This window comes from Doryrhamphus excisus, chromosome 7 (genome assembly GCF_030265055.1).
Source record: "Doryrhamphus excisus isolate RoL2022-K1 chromosome 7, RoL_Dexc_1.0, whole genome shotgun sequence".
Classification (NCBI taxonomy): Eukaryota; Metazoa; Chordata; class Actinopteri; order Syngnathiformes; family Syngnathidae; genus Doryrhamphus; species Doryrhamphus excisus.
Genome location: NC_080472.1, coordinates 18,194,590 through 18,216,842, shown reverse-complemented (window position 1 = coordinate 18,216,842; position 22,253 = coordinate 18,194,590). Strand labels below are relative to the sequence as shown.

The 22,253-nt window shown below is 39.4% G+C and overlaps 1 protein-coding gene across 6 annotated transcripts in view; it reads right to left on the bottom strand.

Moving 5' to 3' along the window:
- Positions 1-22,253, bottom strand: part of grm8a (glutamate receptor, metabotropic 8a) — a 181,551-nt gene that overhangs the window by 42,260 nt on the left and 117,038 nt on the right. For all 6 annotated transcript variants that reach the window (XM_058078579.1, XM_058078580.1, XM_058078583.1 and 3 more), the window contains 3 exons: positions 11,207-11,342; positions 10,961-11,115; positions 9,295-9,432 (listed from right to left, as the gene is read on the bottom strand). In XM_058078579.1, the coding sequence (XP_057934562.1) occupies positions 9,295-9,432; positions 10,961-11,115; positions 11,207-11,342 (429 nt within the window). The remainder of the gene's footprint in view (positions 1-9,294; positions 9,433-10,960; positions 11,116-11,206; positions 11,343-22,253) is intronic.

Sequence of the window (22,253 nt, the reverse complement as noted above, 5' to 3'; positions counted from 1 at the left end):
ATAATAATAATAATAATAATAATAATAATAATAATAATAATAATAATAATAATAATAATAATAATAATAATAATAATAATAATAATAATAACAATACTGCTACGGCTACTACTACTACTAATAGTAAAATAATAATAATAAAATAATAAAATATAATAAAAAATTACATGAAAAACTCATGATATTCAATGAAAAGATATTGTAATTTCAGTAGCATAAAGTTGGAATATTAAAGAAAAAAAAATCTGTCTAAAATTCAGTTCAGACTTAAACTGACCACAAACTGTAAAAAAAAAAATAATAATAATAATAAAAAAAGAAAAAAAAGGACCCCAAAGTGAATACATTTTGGAAAATTAGATTGCATAAAAAGCTATGATGCTACAAGAAGGGTCAAAATATTATGGGAATAAAGTTACAATAAATTAAAAAAAATTACATAAAAATTACAAGAAAAAAACAACAAAAAACAGCTGTAATTTCACCAGAATAAAATAAAAAAATGTAGGGAAAATGTTGCATTTTTACAATAATAAACTCATAATATTTTGAGGAAAACTAATGTCATTTTAGGAGCATGAAGTTGAAACATAAAAAATATATAGATATTTTTTAAGTTGGAAATATGGAAAACAAACTAAAATATATAAATTTAAATTACGGGGATGGTGCCCTGTGATTGGCTGGTGACCAGTCCAGTGTGTACCCCAGTTTGGACACCCCTGCTTTAAGGTGGATGAAATTTGGTACATACTTTTAGGGGACTTCGAAGCACACATGCGAAAAATTTGGGCAATTTTAGTTGATAAATTGCCCCCTTTCTTCATCAAGACTCTCTCCAGTGACAGAAAGATAAGCTCACACTGGATCAATTTTCACTAATGAATAAAAAATGATAAAGGACGCCTTGTGACATTTCCATTCATGCAATATTTAAAATCCCGGGGGTTAAATTGCCACAGCGTGATTGAGGCTGTTGGGGATGTTGATTGTTTTCGCTAGTGTTGCGTTCGATGCGACGCTAAAGCATTAAATTAGGTGAAGTTAGGGAGGCTAATTCCAGAGTGCTGACTCGCAGCGGCGGCGGCGGTGCCTTGATGGATGCCTTCACAGACCGACGTGCAAACCAGCTTTTACACGGCCGGGAGTGATTGATAGCGCCACGGATGACGGGCCGACTAATGATTTGAACCAGCTCCTTGATTAAACATCAATTAGGCGCACAAATTCAATTCCCACCTTCTTCCCCTTTGTTCCATTAAAGAAGCTTTTCTTTGTTTTTTGTTTTTTTTCCAGGTAGCAAATATATGCTCCCTGTTTTGGTTTATCACACCTAAACAGAATAAATATCAGCAAAATAAGCAGCATTGGAATGCTCATGAATACATTTACACTGATTAGCTTGTCCGGAGAGTCGACTTTTACAACTTTTCTCAACTAAACACACACTTCCTTGCTATTATGGTGAACTTTCCACCAAATACACACTCACAGGAACACACCTCAGAGCTCCGAGGCTTACTCTGCCAAACAGAGCCAAATAACCAATGGGAGAGAAGAATGCCCAATGAGGATCAGACATGATTAAACAAGCCAGCAGGAAAGCCCAGGGAATACATCGATACGCCGCAGCTTTAAATCCTTTCAATGAGCCAACGTTGCATCATTAGTGACACATTTTTCAGTGTATGGATTTAGTGTAAAATATCAATTTGCTTTCATTCACCCAGAGAATGTTTATGCAGCGAGCCAATGGCTTTGTCAATAAAAATACACACACAAAAAAAGGAAACTACAGCCTAGACACGAGTAATGGATTTCTCTGACAGTTTGCAGACATTTCAGAGGTTTTCTCGAAATGCATAGTCACACTTTAAAAAATTTGCTCATATACAATCAGGTGCAGATTGGTTTGGTTTGGTTTTGCAGTGCCAATATCGATCCCCCGATCATCCATGGGTGAAATCGGCCGATACCAATACCGATCATATACATGCAGTGTACACTACCGCTCAAATGTTTGGGATCATTTGCAAATTTCTTTGTTTTCAATAGAAAAACACATTTTCATGCATTTCGCAAACAATTTTTTTCGATTTCACAAATTTTTTTATCAATTTCACAAACATAAAATGAATCAGATGATTTTCAAAAAAGGATCTACATTTCACAGACATTTTTATCCTATCCTAATCCAACTTCATCATTTTATAAGCCTAATAGATGATTAGAAAAGCCATCTAAAAATCTAAACTAAAACTAAAATCTCTTACCATGCTGTTAACTACTCCCTTCACAGAGCAGCGCAAACTGGGTCTAACAAGGACATAAAAATGATGCACAACTGTGCTGATGATGGATGACTAAGGATAGGTTTTAAACTCAAAAACCATTAATCAAATACCATACACTACTGCTCAAAAGCTTGGGATCACTTGCAAATTTCTTTGTTTTCCAAAGAAAAATCACATTTTCATGCATTTCACAAACATTTGTATCAATTTCACAAACAATTAAATTGAATCAGATGATTTTCAAAGAAGGATCTACATTTTTGCATAGAGGCCTACTATCAACAACTGTCAGTCTTCTTAATCAATCTCCTGGTATGGCTGCTAATTCAAGTTAATTATTTTACAAGACTATTAGATTATTAGAAAACCCATCTACAAATCTACACTAAAAATATAAAATGTCTTACCACTACTCCCTTCAGAGAGCAGCACAAACCGGGTCTAACAAGGACATAAAAACGATGCACAACTGTGCAAGAAGACAAATATCTGAGAGTGTGTAGTTTAAGACAAAGACGCCTCACAGGTCGTCACTTGGCAGCTGCACTAAATAGTACCCATCATACACCAGGGTCAGTATCAACAGTGAAGCGGCACTGGACTTCATAGAAAAGTCCAAGAAAAAAACATATCTTAAGCTGGCCAAAAAAATGTCCAAGTGATCCCAAACTTTTGAGCGGTAGTGTAAATGTTTCAAGTTTTTTCTTGACCTATTTCTACAAAATGAGCTACACATTTAATTTATTTTATCGCTAATTTCAAGTCAACATGAACAAAATGCGAGCATCCATAATTCACCTTATGTATTTCACAATGCATTTCTTTCTAATCTTATTCATTCTTAATTGAAAACCTGAATGAAAAGCAGGTTTGCCCGCCTCTGCTAGGTCCCTCCTACGGCATCCGCTGCCTTCTGACGCTCATATGAAGCTGACTCCGTTTTTAAATATCAATGTAATAAAATCTAAAGCTTGTTCTGGATGCTACAGCGAGGGTGGAGATGATCGGCGGAGGGAGTGTCGGCTGATGTCGTCACCGTTCTTTTTCGATTGCGACATCAGTGACCTATCGATTAGAGCACCACCCCTAATTTATAATATGGATGTACAGTATTTGTGTAATTCAGCATGGCAGTATGAGAAAATGCTTCCATTCCATGCATCCAAGTGTATTAATTCCAGAAAAAAAGTAGTGACATTTTTCTTGGTTTAGATCAGGGGTCTCAAACTGGGCAAGGCTGGGCCGCATCAGGTTTTCAAAAAAAAAAAAAAAACAACACATTTTTTAAAAACAGAAAAATATACAAACTTTTTCAGTGCTTTGGTTCTGATTTTCTACAATAAAAGCTCTGATAAAACATTCCACTGTTCTCAAATATCTTAATTTTTATTTTTCTGCACAAAATAAGATGAAAAATAAATAAACAAATCAAGAATAAAGAAAATCAATCAATCCGTAATAAATAAATATAACAATAATAATAAAACGGCAAATAATAAAAACTTAAGAAACCACATATAGTTGGTGGGTAGACAAATTATTTTTTTCAGATTAAAATGAACAAAGCATTATTAGAGCCCTGTAGACATGACAAAACACGACTATAGTCACATTTATACTTTTTTTATTTACAACATATTGCGCAACTGCAGGGTCTTGAGACACATGCTAACTCGCAAACTAGAGAGCTAGCGACCTAAACGGTAGCCTTCAAGTTATTTCCCTTAAACTTAAATAGCCAAAAACTTACCACTTCCACACGGATAGGGAGGATAACTATTAACAGTTATTTAACCTTTAACATGAACATTAATCAAACGTAATAATTTTTTCTGGGTACATGATACCATACAGCATCCATATCAAACTTGTGCAGGCCGCACAAATTAAACTTTCATATCAAGGCGGGGGCCTCAAACTAGTGTCGTGTGGGCCACATTTGGCCCGCGGGCCGCGTGTTTGAGACCCCTGGTTTAGATTGACAGCCGTTTCTAAGTAAGAAATTCACAAATCTCAGTGACAAATTCTGTTTAAAAAAAGAGCAATTCACAGCAAATCACCATTCCCTTGACTAATACCACAATGCTGACATAAGCATTTAATATATATTACATCTCCTTATTATTATGGGTATATATTACCGCAGATACAGAGCGCTTGCATAAAATATTCATGAGTCATTATTCATATTATGCTGCATCACTGTGCATGCCTCCACTTTGTTCCTTTTCTGTGCATGTCTTTAATTTCCTTTTTGTCACTTTTATTCTTTGCTTGGATCTCTTTGCCGCACCGACTTTCACAACAACAAGGAATCGCACGCTGAGCGAACGCCTGTTTGATGCCAGACACACAAAAGGACAGTGAGATGCGGCATCAAGACAGGGAGACCAAATAAAAACCATATAAGAGTGCAAACATACTGAGGTGCAAAAATCACATTAGACGGAACAGCACTTGCAGTGTGTGTGTGTGTGTGTTTTAGTGTGTGTCGGGGGCGTAAACAGTCGTGCCGTGACAGAAACACAGCCTCGGGACATGTGCAAGTGAGGAGGAAATTACAATAAATGAATTCTCGCGGTCATTATGATCATTTAGGCATAAAGTTCACTTAAAGTCAACCAGCGTTTTAGTGGAATTAAAGCTATTTATTGTGTCGTTACTGCAAAGGGTGGAAGCCTACCACTAACACACAACAACAACAACAACAAAAGGACAGTCGAAAAAAATATTTTGCCAGAAATGCTCCAATGAACGCCTCAAATTAATTAACTGCCGAATCCCCCATAGGGGCGTGGTCTACCAAAGCAACTGACGATCTATTAGAACTTTATTCCAACCTGAACACATCAACAACATCTCCGATTGTCCTAGGAACAACACTTCTTCACTCTCGAGGTGCATTCAAAGACATGCATTGTGTATTATGGATATGTGCCGTGATTGTAGTCAGTGTACCCCCCCCACCCCGCGCCACCCCCGTTCATGTCATCTTGCCTTGCAACAGCTGTTTTGTAGTTCTGTTTAGAGTTAATGTAGTTGTTGTGTATTATTTCCCATACTAGTAGTAGTAGTAGTAGTAGTCGGAGTTGTGCTTTCATGTATGAATTTTCACAGTGACTGTAGTTCACGACTAGGCAATTATTTTGACTTGTGGGCCAAACAAACAAACAACAAACAAAACTGTACCGGGGGCCAGAATATATATTGAACACACACACACACTGTGTTGCCACTGTGTTAGTGTTGTCACTTCTTTTAAGAAAGCTGAAGGGTCTCGTACCATCACAGAAATTAGTCACAATGTATATAATAGCGGGCTGCACAGCGGTCGAGTGGTTAGCACGCAGACTTCATAGCTAGGAGACCAGGATTCAATCCCACCCTCGGCCATCTCTGTGTGGAGTTTGCATGTTCTCCCCGTGCATGCGTGGGTTTTCTCCGGGTACTCCGGTTTCCTCCCACATTCCAAAAACATGCTAGGTTAATTGGCGACTCCAAATTGTCCATAGGTATGAATGTGAGTGTGAATGGTTGTTTGTCTATATGTGCCCTGTGATTGGCTGGCCACCAGTCCAGGGTGTACCCCGCCTCTCACCTGAAAACAGCTGGGATAGGCTCCAGCACCCCCAGCGACCCTTGTGAGGATAAGCGCTAGAGAATGAAGGAATGAATGAAGGAATGAAGGAAGGAATGAAGGAAGGAATGAATGACAGAAGGAAGGAATGAAGGAAGGAAGGAAGGAAGGAAGGAAGCAAGGAAGGATAGCGAGGAAGGAAGCAATAAAGCAAGCAATGAAGCAAGCAATGAAGGAAGGAAGCAAGGAAACAAGGAAGCAAGGAAGCAAGGAAGCAAGGAAGCAAGGAAGCAAGGAAGCAAGGAAGCAAGGGAGCAAGAAAGGGAGCAAGGGAGCAAGAAAGGAAGCAAGGAAGGAAGGAAGGAAGGAAGGAAGGACAGATAATAGAAAATGGCCAGGATGGATGGGCTGCTAAACTGATGTGAAATAGGAGGTTGTGAGTTTGACGCAAAATACCCGAAACCCGTCTTACCATGATACAGTACAGTTCCGTACCACTTCAAACCACAACCACAATCACAATCGTTCAGGTGGTATTTATTTCTAAGCCCCGTCTATAGAATGTGTGCGTTTACGGCTCCAGTAATGGACGGCGATGCCTTCCAACTACAAAGCATGAAGTAACCCATGAAGGCAAGCTTTGTGTGCATACGCACGCTCCATCCAGGCGCATGCAGCGTGTTCTGCTTGAGTGTATCACATCAATCCCTCACGTGTTTGAATCCGGTAAAAAAAAAAAAAAAAAACACATCTCTCTATCGCTGTCTTTCTATACTCAGCCATCAGTCTCCATGAGGCTTTTACAGCCTTCCCTCCTTCCCCATCCACCTTGTTAGCATACGCTTGATTTGCAGCCGGTGGTGGAACTGCTGAGTGTATCTCACGCACCCCTAACAGCACAGATCTTTGATGGGGGGGGGCTTTGTATCTTCAAAGAGCAGACCTCTAGAATAGTAACACAACCGGAACTTGCTTCAAATCCTATCACAAAATGCTCGAGAATGAAGAATCAGGTTGATTTAGGAATCCATTATGGACAAATTTGGATGTAATGCTGATGTCTGCTTGCTTATGCTTCCATTAAGTGTTGATGTATGATTTCTAAAGCCTGGATTATGTTTCTGCATCAGGCGGCGGCGTACGCTATACCGCCTGCGTCCTCATGCCCACCTGCGTGGCTTAAAAGTGTATCTCCAAATGTGATTGGAGGGCTCATAGTACATGAATAGTACATTATTTCTTGTGTGTACATATGACTACTTCAGGGTTTTAGAATTAGTTCCGGCTCCAAAAATACTCCTTGTCTCCTGGTCGCTTCCTCCATCCCAATCATCTGGATGACCAGGATCCCAGGTGGCTGCCCACCCCCCCGTTGAGGTCTCGCTAAACCTTAAACCTTAACCTCGTTCATTTCCATTGTTTGCTTCCAAGCTAAAGAACCAAGGAAGGCTTGAGGATGCTCTCTGAGCTGACTCACCGGGAAAACACCCCCCCCCCCCGGGGTTTCGGGCTTTTTGTCCCCACCTTCAAATACCTTGGATCCATACTATCCAGAGACATTGCAGCCTCCATTCTGCAGTCCCTCTGGAGACCTTTATGGAGACACATATCTCCAGAGAGACCAAGCTCCGAGTATACAACACCTATGTCATACTTTATGATGCAGAAACAACACCCTGGCGGGAGGAACCAGGGAGGAACCAGGGAGTGAAATGGTTCCACATATCAGCAACACCATCCTTTCATCTTGACTTGCCCAGACTTGTGGATGAAGTAAGATATGGATATAATTTCATGTCTATCCATCCATCTTCTCCCGCTGATCCAAGGTCGGGTCATGGGGGCAGCAGCCTACACAGGCCACCTTCATCAGCTCCATCCCAATGCGTTTCCAGGCCAGTTGGGAGACATAGTCTCTCCAACACGTCCTGAGTCTTTCCTGAGACCTTCTTCCGGTCGGACATGACCTGAACACCCGAACTGATGCCCAAAGCCACCCCATCTGGCTCCTCTCTCGAGCAACGGTTATACTCCTGAGTTTCTCCAGAAGCTCAACCACCCTATGGAGAAAACTCATTTCGGCCGCTTCAACCATAATTTCTCGTCATGTGTTTTAGAAGGATCAAGGCTGCATAATGGACACTTTAACATGTTGCAAACCTATAATACGGTTTTCGACAAAAATGTTACCTCATACAATGTGTCTGTTATTATACAATATTTCGCAGTATTTTTGTGTGTTTTTCAGTTAAAGTTAAAAATAACATATGCATGTATTTTGGGGAGTTTGGAACAGCTTAATAGATTTACATCATTTCCTATGGGGAAAAAAATACTTCAATTTTTGTAGGTTTCAGTTCTGACTTGTTGGAATTAATGGTAATGGTTTAATTTCATTTGAACATGCATCGGATTGCAATTGAATGCATCATATAATCAGTTCACAGTTCCACATGTCCAAAAAGGAGTAGGAAGAAGCAAAGCTGATTAAATCCTACCCCTCCATCTGGTACTTTTACAATCAGTAACTGTTACATTTGTTCACTTCCTGCTTTCTTAATATAAGTTAAGTAATTTTGTTATTTTTATTTTTTATATATTTTATATATTTATTTTTATTTTATTTTATTATTGTATATATTTTTATTTATAATTTTTTTCATTTATTAATTTATTTTTGTCACGTAAAAAATAATAAAGTAAAATAGAATTATTCATTATTCAAATGAGCTTCAATTTCTGCATCCATTTCTGCTTATTGCTCATCCTTTTATTGCTTCATGCCTCTCAAGCTTGATCACACACAATAATCATCACCGCGCTTATTTCCATACCCCCCCCCCCCCCCCCCAGGTGTGTTGCCGGGGCGACCTTGCACAGCAGTGTGACTTCCTGATTGGCTTTTGTGTGTCGGAGGTCACAAACCTCGCCACTTGGAATTAATAGACTCCGCTGCCGTGACTCGAAGGGCCCTCGACGGGTGCACGCCCACTCGTGCAAATGCCACTGCGTGTAATAGATGGTCAAGCGGAGTCGCAGGTCTTACAAAGCTAATTATGTGAACTGATGGCAGGCGTCAGGCCAGAGGATACCTGCTGTGACACACACACACACACACACACGGTGCCCCAAAAAAAGACTGTGCAGGATTTACGCTTTGTGTTCTAGTGAGTCATGAAGTCACATCAACTGGCATCACTGATTCTGCTTGAAGTCACACAAGCAGACGTAATCCCACACACTTGAACCTTATGAACACACACGACACACACCTTGGTTCTGGTGCTTGGACTTTGTCTCGTTTTGATAGCACAGTAAAAAAAAAAATGCATGGACTATTTATAGAGAAAACTGAGTATGCTAGTATAATCATGCAACCATTGGTACTTCAATATAACAGTAATATAATATTTGAGGTCCTACCTGTGCATTTCTTCAGGCTGCCGGGTCGTTTCCCGTGCATTCCCAGCTTGCAGTTGAAATTCTCCTCCCAGAATTCAGCAAACCAAACGTTCCGTCTGTTGTTGGACAAGGAGCGGCTCCGGAAATAACGGTCAAAAGCTGCAGGGGGAACATCAGCGAGCGTTAATAAGTCTTTGAAGTTATTTTCTATTTGGATGGATAGAGACGGCTGCCACTGGGCATCGTCTGGATTTAGCATTTCACTGCATCGGGGGTATTACTGGTATAACACCTGTCTGATTGCCGCCGTGGACTCGCTTCATGACTGCAAAAATATACTGACAGCCATTTTTTTGAAAAAAAAAAAGGCAGTTTTAGGCGCCGCTGGGACGACAAAGTGTACGTGAAACCAACCGTGGAGGGTATAAAACTCCCTGGAGTGTACCAGACTGACGTGGGACGTGCTGCGCCGTGCCTGACAAGAGCTGCCTTGATTAATCTCCTCTGCTGTCAGGAGAAATACACCTGTGTGGTTCCTCGGATTGTAGCAAGGGGATATATCGGGATAAGTACGGAAGAAAAATATAATAAATATGCGTTTAAAAGACAGCTTGAGGGACCTAATGTTGTAGATCAGGGGTCTCAAACTCAATTTACCTGGGGGCCCACCGGAACTAGGTTCTGGGTGAAGCCGGGCCGCATCAGGTTTAAAAAAAAAAAAAAAAAAAAAAAAAAACGCATTAAAAACTGGAAAAAAAATCAATAAAAAATCTTCAATGCTTTTGCTTCTGATATACCCTACACTTTTTCAGTACTTTGGTTCCGATTTTCCACACCAAAATATCTGATAAAACATTCCACTGTTCTCAAATATCTTAATTTTTATTTTTCTATACACAAAATAAGACAAAAAAATAAATAAACAAATTAAGCATAAAGACAATAAATCAATCAGTAATAAAAAAGTAAAATAATAATAAAACAGCAAATAAGAAAAAAGTAAGAAACCACATACAGTTGGTAGAGAAATTATTTTTTTCAGATTCAAATGTACAGTATTAACAGTTATTTAACCTTTGACATGAACATTAATGAAACTTAATAATTTTACCCAATTAGCATGTTAGCATCGTACTCAGTTCCATCTGGGAGCAGCGGCGTAACTTTAACAACATTTTCCGTTTTATTCCAAATCATTTTCTGCATTTATGTGTACCCGGCGTCATAAGCCGTTAGCTTCATTGCTAATCCAAAGCAAAACAGGGCGGGGTAACAGGGTAGGGTAACAGTATGGGTGGGGCAAAATCATGTTAATTGTGTCCGGTCCGGTGTGCACGCAGCTTTAAGCTGTCATTTCTACATTAAACTTTGGTATCAAGGTGGGGGCCTCAAAGTAGCATCTCACGGGCTCCATTTGGCCCGCGGGCCGCAAGTTTGAGACCCCTGTTGTAGACTTTAGTGTTTGAGAGGTGAGCAAAGTTGGGGTTGGAGTACCCCTGGAAGTGCCCCAAACAAGGGCAGCATCGATAGGACCGCATTTGTGTAGCAAGTTGGGGGTCGCCGATAACTTTATTGCATTTTCTGGAGACATTTTGAGTCTTTAGGGACACCCTCATCCTTCAGAAAAAGATTCCGACATTCCGTCTGTCTTAAATCTTAAGAAATGTCCCCACTTCCTGCTACTTACCATCCACAGACGCTCGCTTGGGGAGAATAGTGATGGCTCCTTCTGCTACTCTTTCCTGACCAATCACAGGTGAGATCTTCGACCCCCAGCTGTCTGATCCCACCCACAGGAAGTGTCCAGTTTGGTTGTTCCTCTTGGCCGCGTCCAGAACGCGCCTAAGCAAAACAAAACGTGAGACGTCAAACAAAATACTGCAAAAGTAAAAGTACTGTAGCAGCAGCATGACAGAGGGGGCACTTGTAGTACCGAATGTCGTCCTCATTAGCGAACATAATGATGGCCCTGGCGTTGGAGGTCTCCAGCAGGCGTCTAATGATCTTGTCAAACTCCCCCGGCTTTGGCTCCCGTGGGATCTTCAAGGACTGCGCGATGCAAACACCGCCTGGGAGCACAAGAGGGAGAGGTTTTACCCAACTTTGAAATATGGTCACTTTGCATGTGCATGATGACAACATACCATATTCATCATGTTTTGCTATGATTTAGTGTAGAGCTACGGGATGCAAGAACATGGTGGAAAGTTGGTTCAATAGAGCCCATGATGCACGAAAAGTCAAAGTATCACGATGAGGAAGAATGGGAGGTGGAAAACAGGAACACGCAACAAAAAGAAACAAAAACGGCTAGCAGAGATGCATGAAAACACAGTCCTAGCATATACGATATAATGAACCACAACAGGAAACAATCTATAACACAAAAAGCAGTCGCTTATCCTCACGAGGGTGCTGGAGCCTATCCCAGCTGTCTTCGGGCGAGAGGCGGGGTACACCCTGGACTGGTGGCCAGCCAGCCAATCACAGGGCACATATAGACAAACAACCATTCACACTCACATTCATACCTATGGACAATTTGGAGTCGCTAATTTACCTAGCATGTTTTAGACGGGGGATTACTGTCCAATACTGTGAAATTTAGCCTCATGTATGCTAGTAGCACACCGACACAAAGTACATTAGAGGGATTTCACAGGAAAAGTTTTTCATTTTTAAACTCGTATTGGTACTTGTTTGTATATTTGTCAGTCAGACTGTTGTATTAATGAACTGTGATTTCCAGTGTGTTGACTAAGCTAATTCTGAGTACACCGATAGCTTGTGATTGGCTCCTACCAAAGAAAGAGATACCGTTTCCTTTTTGACTTGCGAGCGACACAGTATTTAATAAGCAGTTCTGAAGACTGAGATGTCACTAGATTAGAATTCAGCCATAAATTAGCCGCACCACTGTGGAGGCCGAAGGGTTCAAAGTTTAAGAAAAAAGTATCAGCTTATACACCAGGGATTTACGGTGTTTTACAGTTCCTTTTACTGTGCATTGATTGTTGTTGACTAGGAGACCCGTGTTCAATTCCACCCTCGGCTATCTGTGTGTGGAGTTTCTATGTTCTCCCCGCGCATGCGTGGGTTTTCTCCGGGTACTCCGGTTTCCTCCCACATTCCAAAAACATGCTAGGTTAATTAGCGACTCCAAATTGTCCATAGGTATGAATGTGAGTGTGAATGGTTGTTTGTCTATATGTGCCCTGTGATTGGCTGGCTGGCCACCAGTCCAGGGTGTACCCTGCCTCTCACCCCAAGACAGCTGGGATAGGCTCCAGCACCCCCTGCGACCCTCGTTAGGATAAGAAAATGAATGAATTTTCGAAGGATTGTTAAAAGCCGACGAAGGTAAACGTCCTTGGATCGAAAGAGAACAAGAACCAAAGGCGGTAAAAGGTGACGGCGATAGCAGTTAGAAGGTAAATGAAGAGAATTTTATAATTATTATTATTCAAATGTGGCTGACCTTGGTCCGTATATGGACCCAGTGTCGGCCTTTTACAGACTCCTGATCAATTAAAATGTATGGAAACTACAATATAATATAATGTAACCACATACATGCAAGCGTAGTGTATATATTTTATCATTTATACAATCTTTACACTGTGTTGCTCCAAGCTGTGGAGCACTACGGCCTCGTCGTACATTAAGCCTGCAATAATTTTCAACTTGGAAGTATGCCCTCTTTGCTTTTTGCACGATAACCATAAACCGTGTTAGCACACACACACATCATATTTAAGCTCCTCTCATTAGCTGTGCTGTATTGTATCAAGGTGTGTAGGACTCCGTCCTTGTAGTACATTAAGCCTTCTCCATTGCCAACCTGTACACAATGTGTAACTTGTCTTGTTTGTGCTCGGGAGCGAGGCCGTACATTGTCAGCGGTTGACGTGTCACTGCTCTTAATCGTGCAAATATTCATTAGCCTCCAAACTGGAAGCCTCTCGGGAATTGGTTGTACGGCGCTGAATACTAAAAGCCAATATACTTTCTCCGAATACTTTCTCAAGGATAATCGCTTACTTGACGTGCGTCTTTGTATTGAGAAAAAAAAAAAAATAATGCCGGCAGCGTTGTTTCCGCGTTGTCCTTGAAGCGATTAAGCCGCCATTTGTTGGACTGGTGTCATCAGTAACTGTCTGCAGATTTGTCTACTATCAAATTAAGTCCAAGACAAACTGGACGCCGTGTGGGAAAGCCGGCGTCAAAAACATCAACAGCTTGAAGACTCGTTTTCTCGCATACCCGATAGCACGTCAAGAAATATAACTGACTGTTTTTTTCTGATCCAATTGCTTTGATAAACAATATCTGTCTTTCATGCTCGTTGTTCTGCTGTGTTGGCTGAAGGTGAAGGATCACAAAAAAGAAAAAAAAAACAAAATGTAAGCAGAGTGGGTTCAAGTATTGATTTTTGTGATGTTGCATATTAAAAACCAACTGGGAGCTTCCATGAGTTTACCACTTTAATAACAAAAAACGATAACGCTAAACTCTTTTCCGGGCAACTTTCACACACATTCTGCTGATTATAAATGCCTTGTTTGTGGAGCAGAATGCGTAGATGACAAGTGATGCCGTTTGCTTCCTCAAACTTTGTTGCCATGGTAACCATGCATGGGCACCACTAATACAGAATTTCTATGAGTTTGTTTTTGCATTAGAATTTCCATTTTGAAACAGCATAAGTGAGCTAAAAAACAGGGTGTGGTACCTACAAATCAAACTGGTGTACAGGGTAATGGCCGCCTATTTCAATGTCAAAAAGCTTAGCTCTGAGCCTGGGGTTTAGCTCCTAGCACACAAGGTTCCACATGTCAGCAAAGTTAGCACTTTGGTTGCCTCCACATGTTAGCATGCTCATTTTTCTCAACAAATACTGTACTTGTAAACTTTATTTTGTTGAAGTTTGCATTTCAATGTGAGAAGATTTAGCTCTGAGCCTCGGGTTTAGCTCATTAGATTAAGGTCTGCTTTTTCGGTTCACTTTGCAGACTGGTCAGAGAATTCCAAACAGGAATCAACAACATTTCTGGTGTAAAAAAGCAAAATAACCCTCTAACTTAAATTACATGACAATAATTAGCTCTGAGCCTCCGGTTTAGGTCATTGGAATAAGGTCAGCTTTGTCTCATTCCTTTTCGGACTGTTCTGAGAATTCCAAAGAAGCAAAATAACCCTCTAGCTTGCAGTACTTGACAATAATTAGCTCTGAGCCTCCGGTTTAGGTCATTGGAATAAGGTCTTCTTTTTCGGCTTACTTTGCAGACTGGTCAAAGAATCCCAAACATGAATCAAGAACATTTCTGGTGTAAAAAAAGCAAAATAACCCTCTAGCTTACAGTACATGACAATAATTAGCTCTGAGCCTCTGGTTTAGGTCATTGGTGGGCTTCGTCTGATTCCTTTTCTGACTGTTCTGAAAATTCCAAAGAAGCAAAATAACCCTCTGGCTTATAGTACATGACAATAATTAGCTCTGAGCCTCCGGTTTAGGTCATTGGAATAAAGTCTGCTTTTGTCTCACTCCTTTTCAGACTGTTCTGAGAATTCCAAAAAACGCAAAATAACCCTCTAGCTTAAAGTACATGACAATAATTAGCTCTGAGCCTCCGGTTTAGGTCATTGGAATAAGGTCTGCTTCCTCTCATTCCTTTTCGGACTGTTCTGAGAATTCCAAAGAAGCAAAATAACCCTCTAGTTTACACTACATGGCAAGAACCAACAAAATGAGTGAGGTTCCCCGGGCTCCCAGCAAAGAGAGCAGGTTGGTTGCCGTCACATGTTAACGTGCTCATATTTCTCAACAAATACTGTACTAATAAGCTTTATTTTCCTTCCGTTTGCAAATGAATTTGAATACGTTTATAGCTCTGAGCCTCGGGGCTGAGCCTGATAATTCCCAACATTAATCACCAACATTTCAGGTGTTAAAGTAAGAAAAAGACCTCCCAGCATCGGCCATGCATGAGATAGTGAGGTATTTTGAGAAGAAGCTTTTTTGTTAGCCCCACTAACTACTGGGATTTAGCTCTGAGCCTCGGGTTTAGCTCACATTTCACATTTCTGCTGTAAAAATGCAAAATGTTTGAGGTGAAGCAACACGAGCCTGTTTATTAGCTCACTGTAGCGCTTTTATCGGGGCGGCTGTGATTGAATTATTTGGGCTTGGCACCCACAGAGAAACATGAGCTCTTACTTTATCTCTAATAACCTGATTAGCCAGGCTTCAATGCTGAACGGATTGTGACTAAATCATAATTTAGTCACATTGTGTGTGCTAATGGGCTAATTCGATGGCTTTGAGAGCGAGCAGACACGCAACCTGTTCGTATTTTTATGTGGACTCTCGCATCTGTCTCCTGCAGATGACTAAAATAAACTCAAGTCCCGCCCCCTCTGCTAATGCAAACCTCAAAATATGGTGTTTTGATATCGCCATTGTGTTTGAACTACTGATAATTATTGATCTAATTAAAGAAGCTAATTAAATAAGCTGCTCTTTTCCTCAAATGCCCTGATTTTGTGACCCCCCATCAACCCCCTTAGACACTTCCAGTGTCTGGAACTTTGTGTGCTGTTCAAGTTTCCACAGATTACGGTAAACAACATGTTCTCCCACACTTTCCCACACTCGTTTGCAAATTAATCAAGACAAAAAACACCCAAGGAGTATCTAGCCGTGGAAATTTACATCCTCTAATTGAAATATGACGGTTAAGGCCTTGAGTCAACTTGTAAAATGAAGATATCGTGAACCAAAAAGGCAAAACAGACCCGAGGGAAAAATATATTTGTGGCTCTGTGAGAATATTAAGGCTCAATATGTGAATTTAACCTGCTAAAATGTTTTAGCTAAAACAAAATAATAAAAAAAAACAGTGCTGAGTTGCCTGTTGCCTTCAAGCTGACATCCTGTTTAGTCCCGTTACGTGTTAAATATACCAAAATCAAACCACAAAAAATAACAATAAATACCCAAAAAAACAAAAACATAGCAAAAAAGAATAGAGAAGAATAGAACCCATCCATCTTCTATTACACTTATCCTCATTAGGGTCACAGGGGTATGCTGGAGCCTATCCCAGTGTATCTACAAGCCAATAGGTGCCATTTATGACCCCAAGAATGAAAACAACAATAATCATTAATTCATTCATTTTCTACCGCTTATCCTCACGAGGGTCACGGGGAGTGCTGGAGCCTATCCCAGCTGTCTTCGGGCGAGAGGCGGGGTACACCCTGGACTGGTGGCCAGTCAGCCAATCACAGGGCACATATAGACAAACAACCATTCACACTCACATTCATACCTATGGACAATTTGGAGTCGCTAATTAACCTAGCATGTTTTTGGAATGTGGGAGGAAACCGGAGTACCCGGAGAAAACCCACGCATGCACGGGGAGAACATGCAAACTCCACACAGAGATGACCGAGGGTGGAATTGAACTCGGGTCTCCTTGCTGTGAGACCTCTTTTCATGTCAAAATAGTACAAATAGGACCATACTGGTGTTTCTTGCACATGTTTATATATTTGGCCTGCCACAGATACATTTTGACTGCTACAGATAGATTCGGAACTTGGTCTTAAGACCTGTGATTCTGAGCTAGCAACTTCGTTGCTATTTTAGAGAGTAACTAGACCAAATATTCAATTATTCTGGACTGGTGGCCAGCCAATCACAGGGCACATATAGACAAACAACCATTCACACTCACATTCATACCTATGGACAATTTGGAGTCGCCAATTAACCTAGCATGTTTTTGGAATGTGGGAGGAAACCGGAGTACCCGGAGAGAACATGCACTCCACACAGAGATTCCGAAGCGGAGAATCGAACCTTGAATGAAACTTATTGTCATTGGACTTTGTGCCAAAAAAAGTCTAATCAATTGTTATCATGAAGTGCCCATTTTGTTGACTTCCTGTATTGTTCATCCGTCCAGTCTTCATTCATTTCAGTGAGTATTTTTCTGAATATAAAGTAGTCTTTGTGGTTGAAGCACAAACCAGCGCTGCTTTATATGCATGGCGTCGTGCTAATAGCCATGACAGCTTTCTACTACGCTGATATCCAAATATACAAGCAGACAGATTAGATCTTTCAATTTTGTCTTTGAAGGTGTGTGTGAGAGAGATAAAACGAGGGTGGAGTAAGTTTGGAGGTTTGGGCTCGACGTTTAACGTCTTACTCCGCCTGCACAGACTGGCTGGTGTCAGCACATCTTGATGTCTGGAGTCAAGACAGGTAAGCACTTACTTTAATGTCCAGCTTGTGTGATGCTGCTTTTACGTGCTGCCATGCATCTTCCACTCAAGAAAAAGGGAGCTCGGAGTAATCGGATGGCGATGTCACATGATATGATAGGGTTGTTCAACTTCACCACGGGGAACTTGTGCATGGCAAGATACGTATCAGAGATTTTAGATAATCTGGTGTTGCATAAATCAATATCAGATGGTAAACAGCTCCCTGAATTCCCAAAGTGATATCACGGCAACAACTATGTCGAGATGTTTTTTGACCTCGTTACAGATCCTTGTGGTTCTTTGCTTACCTGGCTACAATGGGAGACCCAGCGGTTAAGTGAATAGCGGCATTAATTAGAGCATGGGGTCCCAAACTTTACCAACTCAGCGCCCACTTGAAAATCTAAAAAATGTGTGCGGCCAACCTTGGTACTATAAACAGTACATAGATGAAATGCTGCGTTCACAGAGCACTTAACTTAATAATAATAATAATAATTTTTAATAAGAAGAAGAATAATAAGTATATATATATATATATATATATATATATATATATATATATATATATATATATATATATATATATATATATATATATATATATATATATATATATTATTATCCATCCATCCATCCATATAAATCCATATATATTATATAATAATAATAAATATTATTATTATATAAATATATGTATTATTTATTATATTATTATGATATATTATATAATAAATATTATTATTATTATATTAAATGATTATATGTTATAGTCGGATGGAAAATTCCAATAAGTCATGCAAATCCCAAATAACAACAACAACAACAACAATAATAATAATAAGAACAACAACAACAATAATAATAATATAATAATTAGTATTAATAATAATTATGATTATAATAATAATAATATTATTATATTTTATTATCATTATTATTCCAAAATTAAAAAAATAAACTCCAATAAGTAATGCAAATCCCAATTATTATTATTATTATTATTGATTATGATTGTGATTGTGATTGTGATTGTGATTATTATTATTATTATTATTATTATTATTATTATTATTATTATTATTATTATTATTATTATTATTATTATTATTATTATTATTATTATTATAAGATTCAGGATTGAAATGAAGCGTTGGATAAAGGAAGCCCAAACGTTTAATCTATGGTGTACACACAAGACAGAATTAATTCTCATACTTTTCATAACTCCATCCAAGACTAGCATGATGACGATGAAGTACGTTCCAATCATAAACTGTATAAGGTTCTTAAAATATTGTGACAGGTCAATAACACTCAATAGGTTATTACTTTTTTAATCGTGCAATAAATATTTTACAATAAAAATCATTTTTAAAAAAATATTTGCAAAAAATGAATGGTATTTTTAATGACCTGCCATGGCCCACCTACAGGACCACCACGGCCCACACTTTGGGAATAACTGAATTAGAGCATTCCCAGATCTATATAGTGACTACCACAGGTGAAAAGTGTCAGTATTGCCCATACGGTTATAGTCGGATGGAAAATTCAACTCCAATAAGTCGTGCAAATCCCAAAGGCTTTCCTTTTTTCGATGGGTGGGAAGCAGACGGCGGGGCCGGGCGGGATAGAAAGATGAGCACTGGGATTGAAAGAAGAAGGTATGGAAGATGGAGGTCGGTAGTCGGGAGGACGCAGGAAGCAACAAGGGGGGGGTGCAAGATGAAAAATATAGGGCGTGAGGTGAGGGAGGAGGAGATAAGCGAGGGATGATTGGATGTCAGAGCGTAGATAAGAAGCACAAGGTCAACGTTAAGCCACAAGATCACAAAGAGAGAACACATCCTCTCTCTCGTCTCGTTCCCCCCTCGGAGAAGATTTTTCTCTAGTTTTTCCGCCAATTCCGTTGACTCTGTCTTGATCTCGCACACACTTAACTATCTGGCGGTAATCAGACATCCAATTACAGCCTCGCCCTCCAACTAAGGCCCTGTGGCGGGCCAAGTGTGTATGTATGGATGATACTACTACTACTACAACTACTACTGGAACTACATGAGAAAAGTAAAGACAGAAAGATGTTCAAACGGTGGGCTTTCCAGCAGCGATACGCCATACATGACTCAATGATGGTTTGGTCTGCTGAGGGAGGAAGCATCACAGCCGCTGACAGGAAGAAGCTGGGCAAGCTGATTAAGAAGGCCAGCACTGTCCTGGGGTATCCTCTGGAACTGGTAGAGGAGGTGGGCAAGAGGAGGATGACAGCTAAACTGTCCTCCATGATGAAGAAAGCCCCCCCCCTTCAACACACTCTCACTGCTCTAAGGAGCTCCATTAGTGAGAGGATGTGTGAAGGAGAGATATTGCAGGTCTTTCCTTCCTGCAGCTGTCAGACTCGATTAGAAAAACGGATTCAAAAAGTCTGTGCAATAACTGTGCAATAACCGTGCAATAAACAGTGCGAGGCACCTGTGACTTGGTAAACATGTACTGTAGATAACCTGTATATGGCATACGTATATCATTTCTGGTTTCTATTTGTAGTACCCTGTTTTTGTACTTTATCTGCTCATGTACTTCATACTATACTTTTGTGTACTTCACTCATACTACACTCTTGTGTGCTACTGTACTTTTGTTGCTATAAACCTGACATTTCTCCTTGTGGGATGAGTAAAGGCATATCTAATCAACCCATAATGTTCAAACCTTTTCCAACTTGATTTTGTTTTGTTTGTTTCTCAAAATATTTTGACTTTTTCAAAAATAATATTTTTTCCATAATATCCCCCCCCCCCAATTTTATTTTTTTTAAAAATTACAACTTTGTTCACGGTTCGTTTCTGATGGTACTATGTCTTGAAAAATTTTATTTTATTTTATTTTATTTTATTTTATTTTATTTTATTTTATTTTATTTTATTTTATTTTATTTTATTTTATTTTATTTTATTTTATTTTATTTTATATTTCAACATAAAAAATACATTATTTCTATCAATAAACTTGTCAATATCAATAAAGAAAAATTTGTTTTGACTTTGTATTACCCTGTTTTTGCACTTTATCTGCTCGTGTACTTCATACTATACTTTTGTGCACTTCATACTATACTCTTGTGTGCTACTGTACTTTTGCTGACATAAACCTGACATTTCTCCTTGTGGGATGAGTAAAGACATATCTAATCTACCCATAATATTATAACCGTGATTCTATTTAGTTTGTTTCTCAAAATATTTTGACTTTTTCAAAAATAATATTTTTTCCATAATATTTCCCCCAAGATAATTAAAAAAAATTACAACTTTGTTCATTGGTGCCTGTTTCTGATGGTACTATTTCTTGAACAAAAAAAAATATATATGTTTTTTTTATATATATTTTTAAAAATATTTCAACATTATGCTACTAAAAATACATTTCTATCAATAAAATTAATAAAATTACAACTTTCTTCCATTACGGTACAACTTGTTTTTACTTTATTCTTGTTCTAAGATGATTAATGATTTTACATGTTTGCTGCTTTTGTTGTTTTTCTTGTAGTTACTTGTTGTTAAAATACATATTTTTTGCCATGGGCCAAAAAAAAACAAAAAAACAAAGCAGCTGCAGGCCACAAATGCCGTGCTGTATAAAATAAATTCCAACCAAACTGATGAGCTGCCTTCTGCAAAAATTCTCAACTGTTATTACTGTTCTATTTTTCCGTCATTTTACATTATCAGAAGTGAAAGGGATTTAGCTCTGAGCCTCAGGCTTCACCGCCTCTATGTATGTTTGCCCTATCTGTTTTTGCTGGCATTCCGACAATAATATAGCGCTATCAACTTACTATTCTGTGCTTTACTGCATTTCTCGTTCAATCTCCAAGGGAAAAAAAAAACAATCTACAAGGAAACCATGCTCATGTGTTAATCTTGCTAGGTTATCACATCGGGGGGGGGGGGGGGGGGGGGGGGGGGGGGAAGTGTTGCTATTTGATGTGAGCACACAAACAACACACATCTAATTTAAGACGTTATCTCTCCTTCACGTCAGCCAATCGGCGAGACACAAAGACTGAACCGCAAACTGCGCATCAGCAAGTTCACGTGGCCCGCGTGCACCGTCCGTGATTATCAAGCCATTCCCGAAATAAGATGCTGGCGCTCGTGGATTAAATATTAAATAGGGTCTGTGCACCCAGAAGTCAACACGGCTCTCGCACACGGCCGCCCAATCACTCGGTCCATACAATATTCACCCGGTAATTTGTTCCTACTTGAATCTATTGATGGACGGAATATTGGGGCGACGTTATGCTTTGTGAATAGCAAAGGAGCATATTGTTGCTGATAGCATCTGTGTGGGCTAACGGGATGCATGAATGGAGAGGAATGCATTATGCACTGTGTGTGTGTGTGTGTGTGCTAAAATGGCACTGCAGTGACTTTACATGGGTAGGAGTTATTCAGCGGGGGGGAATATACCCCTCACATTTTATCCAATCCAATCCACTTTATTTATATAGCACATTTTATAAACGGAGTTTCCAAAGTGCTGCACAGACTAGTAAAATAAAAAGTAAAAATAAAATACAATAAATAAAAGGTACAAATTGAATTTAATCCAAAAACTAAAAGATAAAATAATAAATAAAATAGTAAAATAGATATTAAAATATTAAAAACAAGAAGCAAAGCAATAAAATT